Genomic DNA, 21348 nt, shown 5'->3' on the forward strand with positions numbered 1-21348 from the left:
GGGGATCCCGCCGCTGCGAGCGCGCGCCGGGCCAATGAGCGAGCGCCGACGGGGCGGGGCGGGCTTGAACCGGCCAATGGGCGGCGACGGTTGGGAGGCGGGGGGGAGGCGGGCGGGCACGCGGCGTGGCCCCGCCTCCCTGGAGGGGGGACAACCAATGAGCGCGGCGCGTAGCGGCGACGGACAGCCCCCCGGGCCAACGGGGGCGTGGCGCGCGCGGGCGGGACTCCCCTGACGTGGCGGGCGGGGGGCGGGGGCGGGGGCGGCCCAGCGAGCGCGCGGCGCCCCGGGACGGCGGGAGCGGTGAGTGCCGGGGAGGGGCAGCGCTGCCCCCCCGACCGCCCCCGCCACACCGACCCTCCCGAACCCCCACAGACCCTGCCCTCGCCGCGCAGCGAGCCCGGGGGACCGGCGGGGTCCGTCCCCTGCCCCGGGGGGTGTCACTGTGGGCGTGGGGCGGGCCAGGTCCCCCGCCCTGGCAGGGGTGACGCTGTGGGGAGGCGGAGGGGGAGCTGGATCTCTGCCCCCGGAGGGGTGACAGAGTGTCCCTGTGGGACTGGGAGAGGGGGACAAGCCCCCTGCCCCCGGAGGGGTGACGTGTCCCTGTGGGATTTGGGGCGGGCACGCCCCCTGCCCCCGAGGGTGTGACAGCGTGTCCCTGTGGGGCTGCCGTGGGGGTGACAAGTTGTCGCTGTGGGGGAGATTTGTCACCCTGCCCTGTGGGGTGACAGGGTGTTCCTGTGGGCCTGGAGGGTTATGTCAGTCTGCCCTGTGGGGTGACACGGTGTCAGTGTGGGGCTGGGGGAGGGGGTTCAGCCTCCCTGCGCCGTAGGGTAACAACTTCTTACCATGGGGTTGAGTGGGGGGTCAGTCCCACTGCCCCCTGGAGTGATAGGGTGTGGCTGTGTGACGGGGGGGTGCAGTCCCCCTGCCCGTGATGGAGTGTCACAGTGGGGTCACCCTCCTGCCCAGTGGGGTGACGGGCTGTTGCTACGGGAGTGCCGTGGGGTGCCGAGTTGTTGCTGTGGGGCTGGGTGGGGGTCAGTCCCTCTACCTGTAGAGTGAAAGGGTGTCATTAAGAGACTGGAGGAGGTCAATCCCGCTTCCCCATAGGGTGTTGCTGTGGGGCTGAGGGGGTCAGTTTCACTGCCCCATAGGGTTATAGGGTGTTGCTACAGGTCTGGGGGCATTGGTCCCTCTGCCTATGGAGTGACAGCGTACCCCTGTAGGCCTGGGAAGGGGCACTAATCCCCGTGCAGCCACGGACTGAAAGTCTGTCCTGATGTGGGGGTTAAAGCTTTGCTTTATGAAGTGACTCTCTGCTGGGCTGGCAGGATCAACCCCCCCTTGCCCAAAGGGTGACAGGGTTTTTGTGACGGTTTTGCCGTGGGGCTGGGAAAGGGAGCTGAGCCCATCTGCCCCCTCATGGGTGGGGAACAGGGGCTAGCCACGCTGTTCTGTCGCCATGGGGTGACATGGAGTTTCTGTGGGGCTGAAGGTGGGGGAGGAAGGATATCTCTGCCTCTGTGGGGTGACAGGGTTTCTTGGTGGGGCTGTGGATGAGGGTTAACTGCTCTGCCCTACACAGTGACCACATGTCCCTGTGGGTCTGAAGGGGGAGGCAGGAAGGGGTTAATCCCCTGTCCCTTAGCAGTGACAGTACGTCCAAGTGGGGCTGGGAGAGAGCGATTAACACCTCCACCCTGGGGCTGTAGTACAGCCGGGCGGGGCGGGAGAGGGTGATGAGGTGAGGATTAATCCCTTTCTCCTGTCCCACTTTGAAGGTAATAATGTGCCCTGTTTGAGCCACGTGGTGTGGCCAGGAAGGGGTTAAGACCCGTCCCCTGCCCTGCGGGGGTTCCGGTGTATCCCAGTGGGGCTCAACTGGCTGGTGAGAAAGTGGGTAAACGTCTTCCCCAGGTGTCAGTAACGGGATCGACGGAACCAGCATGGAAGGGGTTAACCCCTGGCCCCAGTCGAGGTGGCAGTGTCCACCCGGAGAGCTGGCATCGAAGAAGGAAGGGTTATTTTGCTTTCCTCTTGGGGCAGACAGCGAGTCCTGGTGCAGCTGGACAGTGGCAAGGGGTCACCCCTGGACACTTGTGGGTCAGTGCACTCGGTCACACTGCAGGGGTGAACTCCTTCCCATGCAGGTGACAGCTCCTCACTAAGCCACTAAGTGGTCCACCCCTAAAAAGGACAGCGCCTGTGGGCTTGGGAGTGGGGTTAATCCCATCTCCATGAAGTTCTTAGCCCCCCAGTGGGGCTGGACAGGGGACAAGGGGTGGTGGTGTGTGCAATGGGATGGCTTAACCCCATCCCTACACCATTGTAAGTACCCTGGTGGGTCTGGAAAAGGGGGTACCCTAAATTGAGGGGGCTGCACGGGGGGGCTTGACCCCATTCCCACACTAGTGTGAGCACCCCAGTGGGGCTGAAAAGAGGGGATCCTACTTGAAGAGACACTGGTGGGAGAAGCTTGACCCCATCCCCACCCAGGAGCCAGCACCAGATAGGTCTGGAAATGGGGGACCCTGTCTGAGGGGATGGTGAGTGGGACTTGACCCCATCCCCACGCAGGAGGCAACACCCTTTGGGCACCGAAATGGGGGACTCTCAGTGAGGAGACGCTGAGCGAGGGTCCTAGTCCGTGCCCACGCAGGAGGCAGCCGCCGACGGGGCTGGCAGTGGGGGCTGTGCCGACAGAGGCAGCGAGGGGAGGGTTAACCCCGTCCCCACGCAGGTGCCGGCACCCCAGTGGGGTTGTCGGTGGGGAGGGGGAGGCGGGCGGTGCGTGTGGGGGCTCGGGGAGGGGATGATTCATTGCGGGTAGTCATGACATTGCTGCCTGGTTGCCTGCGGCTGCCATCCAGCACGGGCACGGGTGCCTCTGCCTGCCCCGGCACGACAAGATCCCCTCCAGCTCCCTGACTGATCCCGGGATACGCTGCCATGCCGGCCATCCTGCTCTTCTGGAGCCGCGCCGAGAGGTATGCGCTCCCTCGGCACCCGAGCCCTGCCGATCCCACCGGCGCTCGGAGCGCAGCGGGACCCCCGGCAACGCAACGGGATGGGGGCTGTCTCCCGTCCGGCATTTCACTTCCCGAGGGTGGGATTCAGGAGCTACCCGGTGATATCCCGGCACGGCTGCCCGATTTCGGTGTGGAACGTCCGGAGAGGATGCTCTCCGTGGCCCGCGAGTGGCGGTGACGGACGAGGGGACGCGGTGGCATTGGCTTTCCTTGGCGCGCCTGAAGGTGACTTCTCAGAAGTAGGTTTTTGCGCCGTGGGCTCGGGGGACGCACCGTCCCCATCCCGCTGCCCTGCCGTCGCTGGGAGCCCTGGTCGCTCCCGGGCGGGAGAGCGGCACTCAGAGCCCTTCTACCGGGGGACCGGTGCCGGCACCCGGTGAGGGGGATACAGGGACCCCCGCGCATCCGAAGGGGAAAGCTGGGGAGGTGCACATTGGTTAACGTGACTTTTTTCCATATCAACGCCGCCCTACTTTTCTCCCTCCCCGATTCGCCTGGCGGGTGCACAGCCCTGGGCGTCAGCAGAGTCGTTTCTGGGGACACCGAGGGGCTCCTGGCTGCGCTCCCTGCTCCTCGGCGGGGGCTGCGCGGGGGACGTGCCAGTACCGGGGCGGCCGGGCGCCTTGCGGCAGCAGGGAGGGAGGATGCAGGAGCTGACGGATTAAGCAGAAGTGTCTTAATCCGTCGGTTTAACAAGAAAGCGTCGAGAAACCAATTAAAGGGAAAATCACAGCACAGCGAGCGACTCCATTGAAGGGTCTCTCCGGGCGCGGCTGGGAAGCGCACAAAGGACGGCAGCTCCCCAGCAGCACCGCGTCGACCAGAGCCCTTTCGGAGCCACCCTGGGAGCGAGGTCAGAGCCAACCACGGCCGCCGGGCTGGCGAGGAGCTGCCCTTTGGGTGTGCCTGGGGAGCTGGAGGGGAAGGCTCGTCACCAGAGCATCCCTTGTCGGCGGCGGCATCCCCGGCACGAGCCGGCACCTTCCGCCCCGCCGCCCTCTGCCCACCCTCCAGCGCCTCCCGGCCGGGCGCGCAGCACCTGCCGGCGCCTGCGGACAGCCGCGATGTTTAAAATAAAACTAGAGCCCTTAAAAATGACAGCTTGGACTATGAATGTGTTCGTAAAGTTTCGGTAAGTGGGTTTCCGCCTCTCGACCTCGTGTCCTCATTAAACCATCAGCGCCTGTCTCCGGCATCCCGCGGTGACCTTGCACCCCAGGATGGAACAAAAAAACCCTGGCCCCTGGCTGGTGCCGCTGCCGGGCTGGGTTTGTTCCCTTAGATGACTGCCGAGCGGAGGGATTATGTCAAGCGATCGCTATTCAGCTGGCGCGCTCACCCAGCGGTTGCTCGGGCTGATGTCATGTGCGGGGCCGGAACAAAGATTTATTCTTTATTTAATTATTTTTTTTCTTTTGGTGTGGTTGCGAGAGGAGGATGGAGGCTGGGCTGGCTCAGCAGTGCCAGGGGATGCCTGTGGTTTTCTAAGGCAGGGTGGCCGTGGCTTTTCCGAAGGTGTCTGCTTTGGGAGGGAGATGCAGGAACGGCTTTTCCTGGCTGAAACCCCCCACCGCTCCCGAGGGGGTTAAATGGGAAGGCAGGAGAGGATGACTGAGCAGAAGGGGGAGAGGAGCGGTGGCAAGGCGCAGCTGATCCCAGAGAGGTGGGAGGGAAGGAGGGAGGCTCTGCGGGGACAGTCGTGTTTTACCACCATTGTGCATGTGAGCTGAGCCTCGGGAGCGTGCCTTAACCCACCGGGTCACCCGGCGGCACCTGGTCCTCTCCAGCACGGTAAACCGCGGCATCGGGATGCATTTCGGTACAGGAATTCCCCCCTCCCTATGCCCAGCCGGACAGAGGGCTCTCTGGTCAGGAGAATATCCTCAACAGGCGTTTCCACCCCTGCCAGAGACCCCTCAGTGGGCAAGACCAGAGACCTTTTGGGGGGCAACAGCATTTTGCCAGAACAGGACGTATTTTCATGGGAAGCCTATTTTAATGTAATTTTATGTTTTCTGTGGAGTTTCGGCTGGGTGACGGGGTCTCAGTGGTGCCTCCGAGTTGGGCTGCATGGGGTCAGAGCTGAACGTTGTGGTGCTTGTGGGGGGACAACAGAAGGTTTGCCACCTCTTGCTGGAGCCGGCTGTGACAGGGTTGCCTTCAGTGCTGCTTGGTTTGCCCTCGCTGTGGGAGGGTCGGCATGAGCCAGACAGGGCCAAATCCTGATCCCAGTCCCAGTGCTGGTCACAGGCAGCCCCTGTACTCCACTGGAGGCTGCTTTGGGGAAGGGAGGCGTTGGAGTGACCTTTATGGGGAGGACATTGACAAGTCAGCTCTCGGCACCACTGCCTGTTGCTCACCCCAGGGTCTCCCCCAGCCCCTCAGGGAGGGCAGGTGGAGGTGGGCAGGGGGCAGAGATCCCGCAGCGCCTGCGTGGGCTGGGTGCTGCCAGCATCTCTGCGCCCGGAGCTGCCATGGGAGATGCTGTCGGATGCTCTTTACGCCCCCGGAGACCTCCTCCCACCTCTTCTGTGCCCCCTGAGCTGCTGCACGTGTCTGCAGATGCCCCCATCTCCCCTAATTCGGCCCTAGCCCCCCTCACCACCTACAGCAAAGTACCTGCTCCATGGCTGGGGCAAAAAAGAGCAGAGGTGGATGGTTTGAATGGAGGTGACCAAGTGTGGGACGATTTTCCAAGCCCCTGTAGGTGGTCATTGTCTAAGGCATGGCCCAAGGCAAGTGTTGGGTGCTTGGTGTGGATGCTAAGGGCTCACTGTAGCGCTGTGGGGATGGATCCTGGGGGAGCACAGCTTCCTTTGAGCTGCTGCGGTTGAGAGCTCCAACAGGATCTCATGGATAGAGTAAGGGTGGGGAAGATCGTCTGGTAGCTTGTATGGTGGTGAAGAAAAGGACCAAGGCTCACACCCTGTGCCAGAATTAATCTGCTGGAGGGGCACGGTGGGCTGAGGCTGTGCAGGAGTGTTCGGACAGAGTGAAACTTGGACTGTACCAGGGAGCAGGATGCGAGCAGCAGGAGAGCAGGGGGTCTGCTGGGGCAGCGCCTGGGAGGAGCAGGGCCAGCAGCAAACACTGAGCTGTGGTGTGGGGAATGGGGCAGGGGGAAGGGGTTTGCTGTCAGATAGCCAAAGGTCGAGGAGCAGTGGGAAGGATATTTGGACGAGCATGGGGTTTGCTCAGCCTGTGCCTGGAGGAGCAGCCCTCCCCTCTCCTGTGGCTGCTCCCTGGGTCACTGCCACTCCAGCGGCGTGACTGGGGGATGAATTACGGCCACTGGGTTTTCCATGCCTTAGTATAGGCATAGGCATGGCCACGGCCTCGGCCTCCGCACGATGGAGCGAGTGAGCCCTGGGTCCCTGCCTTACTGCAAGAGGCAGTTAGAGGCTCTCAGGGAGTGCAAGTCAGGCTAGAAACTGTTGGGTTTTTTTAAAACAAAAAAATAAAAAAAGCCCTCCCACCATCACAAGATGTTTCTGTCTAACGGCTCCTTTCTCTCTTCGCTAAATACAAATTACGGCTCTGACAGCCGGAGGCGCTTATCTCCAGCTGAATGCCAATTGCTTTCAGGAACAAAATGTTTGAAGTTCCTTTAAGGTGAAGGCACAGCACGGTCCCTGCCACTGCTTTCAGTCTCCAAAAACCTGCTGTCATCACCCTGACTTGGGTCTTAGGTCCCCAGCTGGGAGAGAACCAGGCGAGGGGGTGGACACAGGCCGGCAGCTACATTTAGACATAGCTCAGCCCTCCTGACTCAGCCAGGGGGGATGGACAGGGACGCGGTCCTGGCCTGACGTTGGCAGTGGCGTGGCCCCTATAATAGCACCGTGCCCCGACCCGGGCTCTCTCTCCCTGTCAGCCTCAGAGATGAGTCTGTCTATCCCTGCCGTGGGGCTCAGAAGGGTAGAACCAGAGCTGGGGCACCGTCTGGCACTGGGGCTCTGACCTCTGGTGGGAAGTGTGGACTGGAGCCGGCTGTGGTGCTGCTGGCCAGCGGGACGCAGGGAGCGTCGGCTCCGCGATAAGTGCGTGCCAGAGTGTGCCGGCCCCGTCCCTGGCTGCCCCAGGGTGAGAGTCACCTTACGAAGAGCTGTCTTTCTGCTTTCAGGAATAAGTACTCAGCTCCCGGCACTGTTGCCGTCATGGGGAAAGACTATTACAAGATTTTGGGCATCCAGAGCGGCGCCAACGAGGATGAAATCAAGAAAGCCTATCGGAAAATGGCCCTGAAATACCACCCTGATAAGAATAAAGACCCCAACGCCGAGGAGAAGTTCAAGGAGATCGCAGAGGCTTATGATGTCCTGAGCGACCCCAAGAAACGAGCCGTGTACGACCAATATGGGGAGGAAGGTAAGGAGATGAGCACTTCCCACTGGGAGGCAGGAGTGTGGTGTTCAAATTGGTTTTGCAGGCAAGGGAGAGTTTTCACACACATGTGTTCCGCTGTTCCATGCCTGCTCCTGAAATGGGACTAATAGCCACAGAATGTGGGAGACAATGCTCCACAGGTGTCAGAAATCACCTCTCATCCCCCTCCTGCTACACTTTTCCAGCTTGTCGCCTTGCTTCCTGGGGTGGCTGGGCTCCTCCTGCCCTCTCCCCCAAAACCCTGGCTGTGGGCTGAGAGATGGAAGGAGCTTACCTCCTGCGTCATATCTGGGGTAATTCGTTAGCTACTTGCTAATTGACCTAAGTAAAGCAGCAGAGAAGTATTGCTTATGCCCACATGCCCCCTGCATTTGGGCACTGGTCCCGCTGTCCTCCTCGGTACAGGCTGACCTACTGGATTCAAAGCTTTTCCCAATTTAAGTAATAGGCCCTTGTTTTGAAACCAAGAGGCTGCTGTTGTCTGGTGGTTGGCATGGAGGAGGAGGAGGAGGAGGAGGAGGAGGAGAGCTGCTCCAACGCAGGCAGCCTTATTAGTCGAAGATGGAAGAGCGCAACCCCATTCGAGGAGAGTGCTGAATAGCATCTGCATTAATCAGCCCAGGACTTGGGTGCTTAAAAGAGCAGCAGGTCTGGCAGGAGCAGGCTGCTAGATGGAAGAGACAGCCCCTCTTCTGGGCAGGTGCATGCCCCTCACAAGCCACCAGCAGAATTAACCAGCGATGGGTTAATTGTCTACCCTTCAGTTATGTCAGGGCTATAATGGATCCACCAGGCACAGTGATTTTGCCACCCTGTAAAGTGAGAAGTGACTGTCTCAAGTGGGAAAACAGCTTTTCCCGGGAGGCCTCGATGAAATAGGACCCCACTCATGCTGGCGTCATGGGATTAAAGGTGAAACCTCCTGGCTGCACAGTCCATTAGGGACAGGGGCTCACTGGGAATTTGGTGAAATCCCCATCACTTGCAGTCATCTACAATAAGAGTGAGTTAAGGAAAGAGGGAAGAGCCCACCCTCCTTGCCCCATCAAGTTAAGGGCCATCTCCCCCCCGCCCCATCAACATTAGACCAGTCATGGTCCGTGACCCCACACACCTTTTGTTTTCCCATTTTTTGGAGCAACATGTTGGTGACTGGTGTTTTGGGGACCTTCTGGGTCCCACATGCTGTGATGGGCAAGGCGAAGCGAAAGCCCCTCTGACCCACCCCGAGTATTAACTTCATCAAGCAGAAGAGACCCCCAAACTTGTCCTGCTGTGAAGGGGGGTGGGGGGCTGGCACAAGGGACAGCCTGTCAGAAATAGCCCTTCACTGTCACTGGCATGCCCTGAAAATAGTCCCTGAGCTCGGCTTGGCTTAACCCTTCCCACCCCTTGTGGTCAAAAATAGCCTTGCAGAGCATGTGTGACCTCTTTTGGGGGGGCACTTCACATGTGCCTTGGGACCTGGGGGGAGTTGCAGTGATATAAGGCTCAGCCTGGGACCCAGCAGGAGAGTTTCCCATGGGAAAGGTTGCCAAAAGATCCAACCTTGGGGCTTACCTGGCATTTTATACAGCTGGTATGGAGGAGCTGCATACCGACCTGGAAGGTTGCTGACCTCTGGCTGCTCGTAGTGTCACGGAGGTTGGAAAAGGTCTCTAAGATCATTTATTGGGACGCTGCCATGTTCACTACTAAACCATGTCCCCAGGGTGCCACATCCACACACCTTTTGAACATTTCCAGGAATGGTGACTCCACTCCTAGAGGAAGGCAGCCTCTTCCAATGCCTGACCACCCTTTATGTGAAGAATTTTTTCCTTATGTCCAGACCAAGAGGCAAGGCTATTGGGGTAGACAAAAGCATGCTCATGGGGAAAAATGGACATGGACTCATCAGGATATGTTTTAAATTGAAATACTCTGAATTGACTGGAGAAAGCCGAAGGATCCCTTCAGTAGGGATAGAGGGACCAAAACCCGAATGGATTTTGAGCTTGCGGGGTGTAGGGGGAGGGATTTTGTGTCTTGTGTAGAGATGGTGCCTTCCTGGCCCATGGTTTTCACAGGTGCCTAAGTTGGAGGGGGTGACCTGCACACCCAGGAGATAGTGAAAGAACTGCCTGGAGGCCACAGGGATCATCCTCCCATGTGGAAAGTGAAGTGCCAGCACAGCATCCTCCAGCAGATGAGCCTTCATGTCTTGTATTCCCACTTCCCTTCCAGGTCTCAAAACTGGAGGTGGCTCTTCGGGTGGCTCAGGGAGCACTTTCCACTATACCTTCCACGGAGACCCCCATGCTACCTTCGCATCCTTCTTTGGAGGCTCAAACCCTTTCGACATCTTCTTCGCCAGCAGCCGCTCCCGGATGTTCAACGGCTTTGACCAGGACGACATGGATATGGATGACGACGATGACCCTTTCAGTGCCTTCGGCCGGTTTGGCTTCAACGGCATCAATGGGGTTCACCGGCGGCACCAAGAGTCCCTGCACACGCGGAGGAAGGTCCAAGACCCTCCTGTCATCCACGAGCTCAAGGTGTCCCTGGAAGAGATCTACCACGGGTCCACCAAGAGGATGAAGATCACGCGCAGAAGGGTCAACGCTGATGGCCGGACCATGCGGACTGAGGACAAGATCCTAAACATTGTCATCAAACGGGGTTGGAAGGAGGGAACCAAAATCACATTCCCCAAAGAAGGGGATGCCACCCCAGATAACATCCCTGCCGACATCGTCTTCATCCTCAAGGACAAACCTCACTCGCACTTCAAGAGGGATGGGACAAACGTGATCTACACGGCAAACATCAGTCTTAAAGAGGTGAGTATAGGTGGTAAATCCCCCGGGCTGGGAGGTGGCACTGGGTCATGGCATTTGGGGTCATGATGGGAGTCAGTCCCTCACCCACACTGAATAGGAAGGACCAGGTAGGTTGTGAGAGAGGAGCTGCAGAGGCCAACTCACTCTTGGTTTTGGAGATGCTTGACTTCCGTGCCGGGTGTAGGAGGCGGATGCTGTGGTCCCTTGAGCCAGGTGGTATTTATCCATTTTCTCCCTTCTCCATATGTCTTACTTTTCTGTTTTAGTGTAGGGTATTCACGTGTGGAACAGAGCCCAGATACTCTGTAGGAACAAGGGAAAACCCACGTTGGCTGGCAAGAGTCTGATCCCTGCTCTTCTCGTAGCTGAGCCTGCTGTGGCTTAGTTACTGCATGGGATGGCGCCAGGTGCCTCTCCTTCTGGGCAGAGAGCAGGGTCATGTGGAGGAAGGTGATCCCTCGCCCTCCCTGAGCAGTGCTTTAGCTGTTTTCCTTGATTATGGCTTTCCTAAATAGGGAACAAAATAAGTGAAATATCCAAGCAGTGAGTAAAACTCAACACATCCAGGCTGCCAGTCCAGGAGGTCATGGCAAGGCTGGGTGCATCAGAGCCAGCAATCTGTGGGAAGGTGGGAGAGGAAAGGGGAGATTACCTCAGTACAAGATGTGCTGTTCACTGCTGCTGCTGCTGTATAACTACCTTATAATAAATCCCAGCTGGCAGCTGCGTTTAACATTGACGTTTTTGGCAGCTGCCATTTGCTATTCCTTTCAGACGGTAGACGCTGTCTGTCTTCTTAATGAGCTGATATTTTTTTCCTTCCTGAAGGCAGATTTATGTTCTGAAGTGCATTTAATAGAAATAAGCTCAATGGGCCAGACCTGAGGTAGGGAAACGTGAGCTTGCAAAGTGTGCCAGTGAGTCGGGAGAGCTCTGCGGTGGCTCTGCATCCCAGCTGGGCCTGGGACAATGTGTACTGGGGGCAAAGAGCACTCACGTGGGTGCAGGAACTGGGCACTCTTGGAGCAAACTCAGCTCCAGTTAAGCTGCAAGGCTCAGGAGTTCAATTTCCCTCATGGTGTGAAGTGCACAGGTTTACTTCTGCAGTGGCTGGTTCCTGTGGCTGATCCAGAAATACTTGGGAGAGACTGCCTTATTTATGGAACCATGCATGCCATATCTCAGATGTTTCCTTCTGTTTGTTCCCCTTATCTGTAAAATTAACCCTGAGCTGACTGTGCTGGTGTCCAGACCGTGTTAGCCCAGGTTTGTGCACTGCCCAGGCTGGAGGGACTCTTGCCTAGAGTTGACCTTTGAGGAGCAACTGGAGAAACCTGTTCCAGCCTCACGTGCTGTGTTGCACCAGAAGTGTTGGACATCTGTGATCTCTGTGAGCAAGGCCTGCGTGCTGGCATTGGGTTTGCACAGCGCAGTCACAAAGTGGAAAATTGCTAGTCCAGGCAAAATTCCTCATCTCTTTTGAGCTGGAATTTCTGGTCTCTGCCCTTTTCTCACCGCAAGCCCAGCATGCTGGGTATCCTCACGGAGCTGCTGACCTGGCTGCCATCCTCAGGCAGGGCTATATTCTGCTGCTTTTATCTTCTATGAGAAGAAGCTCTTTAAGTTCTCTGGAGCATGAGCAGGTGCTGAAACCTCCCCAGCTCTCTATGCTACTACATCAATACATAGTAAGAGTACGACCTCTTCATCACCTGAGCCTCTGACCATAGCCTTGAGGACTCTCCTTTCACCCTTCCTCCTTGCAAGGCTGCCTTTTTTTAGCCTGAGCTTTGGTCCCTGCCGCTGCCATGAGGGAGCGCAGTGCCAGTGAAGCTGGCAGGCAGTGGGTCCTGTGAGCCCCACTCACTGCTGTGCTGAGTGCCCCTCCCAGCCCCCTGCAGCCCCGCTGGGTGCCTGGCCAGGGCAGTGCAGGTTGCTTGCCACCTGTCTGCTGCACAATCAGAGGTGTATGAAGGCTTCTCCAGGGACTCCTCGTCTTCCTTCCTAAAACGACAGGCGTGTGCCACAGCAGGAAGCCGCGGGAGGGAGTAGAGGCGTCGCTCCACCAGCAGCTGCCTCTGGCAGGAGGCGGCGCTGCCGGCAGGGCCTCATGCCTTCCTGGCTGCCAGGCTAACGCCTGCCCTCGGCACCGTCCCGCTTTGCATCCTTTACCTGGCGTCACCTTCCTCGAAGCATCCGTGTGTCAGCGCCCGGCTGAGATGCGGCCGATGGCGACGTCCTCCCCGGCAGCTCTGCTGCGAGCGGAGGAGGACCCGGCGCTGACCTAGATAGAGCTCTGCTCGCACAGCACGGCGCTCAGCTATCAAACCCATGGTGATTTCATCCCTAGGGATAAACCAAACCTCTTTCTAGGATGCGGGGTAGCTCCCGCGGTGACTGGTGTTACTTCAGCAACCGGTTTCCCAAATGCCAGCGAAGTTGAGCAAGAGGAATGAAAAACAGGGACATACGGTGGAGGAACGATCGCCTCGGATTCTTGTATCTTGGCTCTGGGAAGGAAACATTAAGATCCCGTCTGCCTTCGCTGTTACCGCCCGCTCCTGCTCACATCCCTCTGCTTTCCCCATCCACGTGTTCCCATAGGGAGTTCTTGTTCTCCTTTCCATTTTGTGGCTGGAGATGTCCTTTCACTGGCACACGTGGAGCTGTGCAGCTCTCCATGGCACATGACGAGTGGGCACCAGTGAGCAGGAGGGCTCTGGCTTTGGGTGAGCGCAGGGCAGAAATTCCTTGATGCTGGGAAATTGTCCTTTGTTTCCCTCCCACAACCTGATGGAGATCAGCCAAGCACCTGCTGCTCCCACACAGCTGGCGATGGCATCCTCCTGCAGGCAGAAAAACTAATCCCTGGAGGACACCCTTCCCAGGAGGAGGCCTGTGCAGATGAGCCGTGCAAGGAGGCAGCACCCTCTCTCCTCTCTCTCACCAGAGACCCCCAGCTGGCTCTGGCACAGATCCCTCTGTGAACCCGCTTGGTGCAAAGCCATGTCCATCATCCCTGAGCCAGTGGCCGGCACGAGAAGAGATGTTTCTTCTGGTGCCTGTTGCTGTTCTGCCACTGGAGGCTTTTCCTGGGGAGGGGAATGCAGAACATTCCCCCACCTACCCCAGAAACAGCAATTGCATCTTCCTCCCCTCCCCTTGCAAGGTGTTTTGGGAGGACTAGGACTCCCAGGACCCGGTTCAGAGCGGCAAACCAGTGCCAGCCCCCACTTGGAAGCTCGAGGCTGTAGCTCAGCAAACCACCCCCCACTTCCAGAAGCATCGCTCCGCAGTCCTTTCCATCAGCCTTTGCTGAAAGCCTGGAGATGATCCTGCCCACATGTACGCCAGAGCTGTCTGAGTTATTTAAGGACACAAGGATTTTCTTGCTGCATTCCCGCGTCACGTGGCTCGCCAATGCAGGCCGGCGTGTGCCTGCCGCGGCGCCCACCACCCCGGCTGCTTCCGGAGCCTGGGGTACAGCGGGGTGGTATCCCTGGCACCAGCTCCTGGCTTTGCCATGGGGATGGGCGACCCATTGGCTGGTTTCCTAGGAACCAGCCCCTTTGGCAGCCTGGCTCCTAGGAAAGACCAGTACCATGCCACGGCCACACCATCACCCCACGCCGGCGTAGCCGTGTGGGGGCTGTCGGTGGTGGGGATGGGACTGTGCTATAGATAACCCCAGCACCAGGCAGGGCTGCCGTGCTCCAGAGGGTGACAGCTGATGAGCCGTGGTGGCATCCCATGATCTCAGCTGGATTTTCGGCTGCCCGAGGCTGGATGGGTGCTAAATTTAGCCCGTCCTGTTGCTGTGGGTGGCTCAGTGCTTGCTGGTGGTGCCTCCTGGGCAGCCCAGGAGGAGGAGCGGGAAGTCCTTCCCCCAGTGAGGCTGGGGCACCCCTGTCCTGCCTGGCTCCTGCAGCCCAGTTCGTGGTGGTTAGTCTGGGCTGGCACCATCAGAGCACTGGGCTCGCACTGGTGAGCATCACCCTGTGTTCCTGGGCATCATCCAAAGGGACCTGGGTGGTTTAACCCAGAGAGCAGTCAGTGAGGGCACGGGGTGTGGCTGTTGGGATGCTTTGGGGTGTCAACCCCCTCTGATGGTGTGTCCCCTCTTCTCCCCCCCAGGCCTTGTGCGGCTGCACGGTGAACATTCCCACCATCGATGGAAGGGTGATCCCACTTCCCTGCAACGACATCATCAAGCCGGGGACAGTGAAGAGACTGCGCGGGGAGGGGCTACCCTTCCCCAAGGCCCCCAGCCAGCGAGGAGACTTGATCGTGGAGTTCAAAATCCGCTTCCCAGACAGAATAGCTCCCCAGACGAGACAGATCCTCAAGCAGCACCTCCCATGCTCCTAGAGCCCTGGGACTCTCCTCCAAAGCAGCAATACTCCAAACGCATGTGCCACAGCCCCTGGCCTGCACAGAGCCAGGGTGCCACAGCACTTTTAAATGCAAAAAAACAACAAAACAACCACCCCTCACACCACTTTCCCTCCCCAAAAAACCCACCCGACCCACCCCCCATCCATCCTTCTTGACCGGTTTTTTACTCCAACAGTGGGGAGTCTCCTGTCTGCCACAGGCTGCCAGACTTTTTCTTTCTCCCCAGAGGTCCAGCTTTCCTGCCTCGCACGAGCGAGAGCCGCTGGCCCTCTGCCCGGGGAGGTGCGTCGCGTCGTGGGTTTTTTATGTCACCTGCTTTTCAGGCCACTCTTTCCACAAGAGGCTGGACTTGTCGGGGTCCAGCACACTGTAAATAGGACTCCGCAGGATCTGGCATCCCCGCTGCTGGTTTTTCTCTTCCCCTCTTTGATACTTGCTGCTGTTCGGGGTCCCGGCTGTCCCGCGGTGCCGATCGCTCCTGCCCGCGGTGGCCCCCCCGGTAGCCGGACTATTTCTCACCTGGGGCCGCGGTACCGAGTCTGGCCGTGGCCCACTCTCCTGTGCCAAGCCTACACCGAGCCTCGGCTGTGCCAAACAACGGAGCGTGTGGGGATGGTCCATCCAGCCTCCTGCCCCTGCCTGGGGATGTCCCCGGTGCCCGTGGGCATGACCTGCCTGCACCTGCTGCCCACAGGGCCCCAGCCAGCAGGAGGAGGGGGGAAAGCCCAGGGTGGAGCTTTCTTTTTTTCAGATGTGTTGAGTTTGCGTTGCTGCTTTTTATTTTTTAAATACATATATATAGAGCTCATTAGATAAACTTCGTAAGGGTTTTTCCTCTGCCTGTTTTGGGGATCCTGGCCTGACGCACCCAGGCTTTTTTGAAAGGGGGATGATTCAGCCACACGAACAGCAACCCCCCAGAGTGGGGGGTGTGTGTGCGTGTAGCACTAATCTGGGTGCAAAAGCAGAGCCAAGTGTGAGCAGAGCTGTGGGTTTCACTAGTGTTTCAGGTCAACCTTAGGGATTCTAATAAGAAGAGAGAGGCATGTGTATATATTTTTCTACAGGGACAATTCATTCAGGAGGTATTTCTGGACATCAGGGCGGAGCTGGGAGGTGCATGAGGCAATCTGCTTGGTGGCTCCATTTTCAAATACTGTATTTTTTTAAAACCTTTGGATTTCCATCAGGAGAATTTTTATATTTCTTACCTTTCTCGGCCCACTCTGCCTCATGCCAGTTTTTTTTCCCAGGAAAAGGCTGCTATGGAGCGGGAGGCGCGTTCGACCTGGCTTTGTACAGCTCCTCTTTCACCGCAGCACCGCCGAGAAAACCTCCCCCCCCCCCGCCAAAATATTTCCCTCCACCCCGGGAATCCTTTCTGTTTGTTTGTTTTATTTTGTTTTGTTAAAAAACAACAACAACAACAAAAACCACAACAAAAAACAAAAACTAATTCACTGACTTGAAACGGGGTGTCCTTGGGGCGGGGGGGGTTGTGCGGGGGGTGTCCGTGGTGTACAGCTGTACAGTGTCATCCTACGGGGCGAGGAGACGCGTGAGGCGCTGATTTTATCAATCGCCCGCTTCGGCCGGCGAGGGGATGCCACGGGCTCCCTCCAGTGGTCCCTGTGGAGTTCGACAGTAGAGAAATCTGGTGGACGCCGTGAGCGAGAAGACAGGCCAGCGCGCAGATGCAAGCTGATTTGTTTTACTCGGTTTCAACGAGACCTGAATGTTTTATAGTGGGTTTTTTGTAATTTTTTTCCTTTTTCCTCCTTTTTTTTTTTTTTTTTTTTTTTTAATGTCAGTACTGAGAGGAATAAAAAAGTATTTTGAAAAATAACACTTCCTCGAGGGTGTGTTGTGATGGGAGATGCTGTGGGCTGTGCCGCGGCGGGGGCGGAGCTCTGTGCCAAAGCCATCACCCCCGCCAGCCGGGGACCTTGAGGCTGGCAGGGACGGGAAGAGGAAATTTGTTTGCAGGACCTTCAGGGCCTGATAACGTGGGGAGTGGGAGCAAATACATGACCTGCTTGGTCAAAGAAAGGCTGCTCCCCTTTATACGTGGCCTTAGGAGCGCTGACCACACCGCTGGGGACGGGAGCAGGGGGTGAGGGGCTCAGTGTCCCCTCGGGGTTCTGGGTTGTGGTGACACGGGCAGCGGGAGGGTCAGTGAAGGGGGCTCCTTGCTGGCTGCACGGAGGGGCTGGAGAGACAGCAGTGCCCATCTCCTCTCCTGGGACAGGGCGAGAGGCACAAGTTGTGCTTGTGGCACAAGTTGCACAAGCGGCACAAGCCCTGCTGATACGTTTTGCACAATGTTTGCGCAATGCTCGCACGAGGATCAGCACACAGGGACAGGAGATGCGACCAAAATGCATGTGCCCATCTCACAAGTCCAAAAGGATTTGATTTTGGACAAGAACAGTCAATGATTAAAACTGTATGATGCCACTTGGTATGTAGCACTGCCTATTATCATTTCCATGGCCACTATACTCCCATCACCATCAGTGGGCACTGGATTTGGGAATTTGAACCCAACTCCCCTTTCACTGCCACATTAACAAAGCTTTGATGAAACCTTCCAAATTTTGATGGAAAAGTTGGTGACGGAATCAGAACCGGCTTCAACGTGTGACATCACCACCACACACTGTCTTTCCTGCCCTGAAAGACTTTTAGGACAGATGGAGCTCAAGGTCATGGATTGAATGAATTCCTTTTATAGGAGTGGTCCATAGACAAATGGAATGGTGTCTGTGTGTGTATCCCCATCACAGAGTCAGAGAATAGTTTGGGCTGGAAGGGACCTCGAAGGTCATCTTTTTCCAACTCCTCTGCCATGGGCAGGGAGGGATACCTTCCACTAGACCGTGTTGCTCAAAGCCCTGTCCAGCCTGACCTTGAACACTTCCAGGGATGGGGCATCCACAGCTTCCCTGGGCAACCTGTGCCAGTGCCTCACTACCCTCAGTAAAGAATTTCTTCCTGATATTCAATCTGAACCCACCCTCTTTCCACTTGAAGCCAGTACTGTTTGTCCTGTCACCACAAGCCCTGGTCAAAAACCTCTCCCCATCCTTCTTGTAGACTCCCTTCAGGTTCTGGGAAGGGACCAGAAGACTGATACCAAAAGGCAGGAAAGGTGATGGGGTATTGGGAAGTAGGGGACCTGGCATGATGTAAATTGTATGGAGTAAGTGGTTTCAGCTGGAAAAGAGTTAATTTTCTTCCTAGTAGCTGGTTCAGTGCTGTGTTTTGGATTCAGTATGAGAATAATGTTGGTAACACACTGATGTTCCAGCTGTTGCTCATGAGGGCTCATTCTAAGTCAAGGAATTTCCAATGTCTCATGCTCTGCCAGTAAGCAGGTGCACACGAGACTGGGAAGTGAGCATGGGCATGAGGCCTGACCCAGACTGGGAGAGGGGATATTCCATGCCATGGAACATCATTCCCAGTGCATAAAATGGGGAGAAACTAGTAAGTGGCTGCGTGGTATGTAGTTGCCATCTGTGGTTAAACCACAACAGTCCTTTTTGGAGCCCAAATGGGCCTGGAGGGTTGAGTAACAGCAGATCCGAGCAGAGCGTGTTAAACCATATTTGTTGTGAGCATTTATTGTACAACTTTAGTAGTTGTTGGTCACAAAGTTGGTTGGTTTGCACTCGGAGTGCCTGTGTGTGTTCTCACAGGCACATGAGGGACCACCTTGCTTGGTGTGAGTTCCCTATGCTGGTGTTCATCCTCCATGGGGCCTGGGTGGGCTGTTCTTTGCAGTAGTAGCTGATAGATGTCTCTAAGTGCCACATGTCTCTGGAAGTGCCCAAAAAAACGTGCAGGTGTGGTGCTCAGGGAACACGGTTTAGTGGTGAAAACTTCAGGGCTGGGTTAATGGTTGGACTCAACAAGCTTAGAGGTCTTTTCCAGCCTGAAGGTTCTGTGATTCTATGATTCACACCTTTTAAATTCCCCCAGGGACCTGCCATGAGGCAGCCTGCTTCAGTGCTTGACAACCCTTTCTGTGAAGAAAGTTTTCCTAATACCCAAGTTAAACCTCCCCTGGTACAACTTGAGGCTACGTCCGCTGTCACTTCTTACCTGACAGAAGAGCCTGACCCCCCACCTGGCTACAATCTGCTTTCAGGTGGTTGTACAGAGTGATAAGGTGCCCCCTAAGCCTCCTCTTCTCCAGGCTAAACACCTCCAGCTTCATCAGCAGCTCCTCATAGGACTTGTGCTCCAGTCCATTCCCCATCTCTGTTGCTCTTTTCTGGACGCACTCCAGCACCCCAATATCCTTCCTGAATTGAGGGGCCGGAATAGGACACAAGATTAAAGCTGTGGTGGGAGGCAGTCACTGCCCTGGTCCTGCTGCCCACACTATTACTGACACAAGCCAGGGGCCATTGGCCTTCTTGCCCACCTGGGCTCACTCTGTTGACCAGCACTCCCCCAGGTCGTTACCCATCGAGAAGATTTCCAGCCCCTCTGCCCCCAGCCTGGAGCACTACAGGGGGTTGCTGTGACCCAAGGGCAGGACCTGGCACTTGGTCCTGCTGAACCTCACACAATTGGCCTCAGCCCATCATATCATCAATGCAACAGAATCTCTGTGAGATACATCTGGTACGAGCGCTCAGCACTGCCGTCCCCCCTGTATTTCGGGAGCCATCTGTTGGGAACTGTTAATTACTGCACCTTTGGCCTTTTTCCTTGGAGAGCTGAACTATGGGAGTAACATCTTCCTACATCTCCCTTCCTTCACAGTCACAGAAATCCCTGGGCTGGAAGGGACCTTAAAGGTCATCTCATTCCAATACCCTGCCACGGGCAGAGACACCTTCCACTGGAGCAGATTGTTCAAAGCCCCTTCCAACCCAGCCATGAACACTTCCAGGAATGGGGCATCCACATCTATCCTGCCTTCCTGCCTTCCATCTTCAGAAGCTCTCCATTCCCCAGGCTAATAAGAGCAGGCATCCTCTCACTGAAGAAGAAGGATATAGGAGAACCCAGTGGTTTCACCTACAAGACCATTTTCCTGAACTCTTTCAGCAAGCAGGTGCACAGGAAGCTGGGAGGGAGCATGGCCAGGAGAGCTGACCCAAACTGGCCAAAGGGATATTCCGTACCACAGAACACCATGCCCAGCACATAAACTGGGAGAGAGTGGGGTGTGAACGAGCAGCTGTGAGGTACGTGGCTGCCAGCTGGGTTTAAACCTCAACAGGAGGGGAAGCCCTTGAGGTAGGAGCACCCATGAGGAAAGGAAGCCCATGGGGCAGGAAATGTCAATAGGGAGGTCTCCCTTCCTGTACCCAGAGTGGCTGGACTGTGTCCCCTGTGATGTCCCATGTTCCCCACGGGGCCTGGCTGGGGGTGGGACATGCGGCTCTGGGGCCCCAGGTAGAACCCAGGGGGCACAGGGAGATGTCAGTCACGGTGGCAAAGAAAGGGGTGCCCTCAGCTGCCCCCTCATTAATCCCATGATGCCCAGGGCAAGCCCAAACCAGCAGCCTCTTCCTCCCTCCAGCATGTTTTGGGGCTGCCCAGGAAGGAGCTGGGATGGGGAGGAGGGTAATCCAGAAAGGCTCTTGCCAGGAGTCTCTGCTGAGGTGGGGGCACCTGGAAAGGGGCACAGGATAGGGACAAACCCAGTCCCCGATACCAAATGGCCCTCCTGGGGCTGCTGGGGTTCAGAGGGAAGGGTGGCCAAGCCAAGCTCCCTGGTTGCTCCACGTGCTGGTCTGGAGGACACCCTCAGCCCCCCAGCAGGGTTACACAGCATGGAGGCAGATGCTCTTGGAACTCCTGCGGGTGCTATTCCCCTCAGGAGCCATGTCCCACAAGTGGCAGTGAAGAAAGATGAGGTTTTCCAGCCCTCTTGCTGGATTAAATTAGTGTTTGTAATTAGGAGAGGAGGTAGGGAAGATTTGGGTCGCCGGGAGTTGGGGCACTCACCCCAGCATTCCATGCATTCCCTGCCCCAGCCTCCACAGCACACAGGTGCCAGGATCCATCTCCTTGACTTGCTGGGTGGTGATGTCCCTACACTGGCAGGGAGAACTCTCCACCCCTTCCCCAGGTTGAGAAAGGCTTTGGGAAGTCACGGAGAGCTCCTGGCAGAGAATCCCTTTCCCCCTTCCTAGGTGGCCAAAGGCTGCTGGCTTATTTTCCCTGGGAGCTGGAGCTGCTTCTCTCAGGACTGGACATTGTATCCCTGCAGAGCTTGGGGGGGATAAACAGCCCTGGGTGATATTTCAGGTGATATTTAACCCAAAACCGGAGTGGGGCAAGGGAAGCACCAGCTCTCCCACCCTCAACGCCGCTGCCCGAGGCTTTCCCGGCAGGAGCGCTCCCCCCGACAGAGGTGGTGTGAGGACAGGGAGAGCGGTGCCGGCAGACAGCTCCCAAGTAGGACAGCGCACCTGAGCTGCCCGCCCGCCCCCGCCGGGGCCGGCACCGCCTCCTACCCCCGCAGGAGGCTGAGCTATTTAAATACAGCGCTCCCAATCTCAGTGTTTATTCCCACTGCTACGAAAGCCCCCGCTCATGCACAGTCCCAATCCCTCCCCCCTTAAATGGAGCTCTCCATTTAAGGTTTGACAGAGCCCTCCAAGATCTGACAGGTTTTGGGGCAGAAACCCCACAGCCCAGCCCCACACAGCTCCTGCTCTCCCCATCACGGCTCAGCCCCAAGG

At 57.2% G+C, this 21348-nt stretch overlaps 1 protein-coding gene across 4 annotated transcripts; it reads left to right on the forward strand.

Moving 5' to 3' along the window:
- The first annotated feature begins 251 nt into the window (after window positions 1-251).
- On the forward strand, window positions 252-15490 carry DNAJB5 (DnaJ heat shock protein family (Hsp40) member B5). Of its 4 annotated transcripts, none has more exons than XM_027906328.1 (4): window positions 252-303; window positions 7156-7400; window positions 9645-10243; window positions 14378-15490. In XM_027906328.1, exons 2-4 carry the CDS (start codon window positions 7190-7192, stop codon window positions 14609-14611), a joined length of 1044 nt encoding a protein of 347 aa, XP_027762129.1. In that variant the 5' UTR covers window positions 252-303; window positions 7156-7189; the 3' UTR covers window positions 14612-15490. The 4 variants fall into 4 exon arrangements, with proteins under 4 accessions (XP_027762129.1, XP_027762115.1, XP_027762138.1 ...); XM_027906314.1 differs by lacking the exon at window positions 252-303 and adding an exon at window positions 2860-2990; XM_027906337.1 differs by lacking the exon at window positions 252-303 and adding an exon at window positions 4717-4823.
- The last annotated feature ends 5858 nt before the right edge of the window (window positions 15491-21348 follow it).

This window comes from Empidonax traillii, unplaced genomic scaffold (genome assembly GCF_003031625.1).
Source record: "Empidonax traillii isolate 1590-97213 ecotype Southwest subspecies unplaced genomic scaffold, ASM303162v1 scaffold26:size2357266, whole genome shotgun sequence".
NCBI classification, from domain to species: domain Eukaryota; kingdom Metazoa; phylum Chordata; class Aves; order Passeriformes; family Tyrannidae; genus Empidonax; species Empidonax traillii.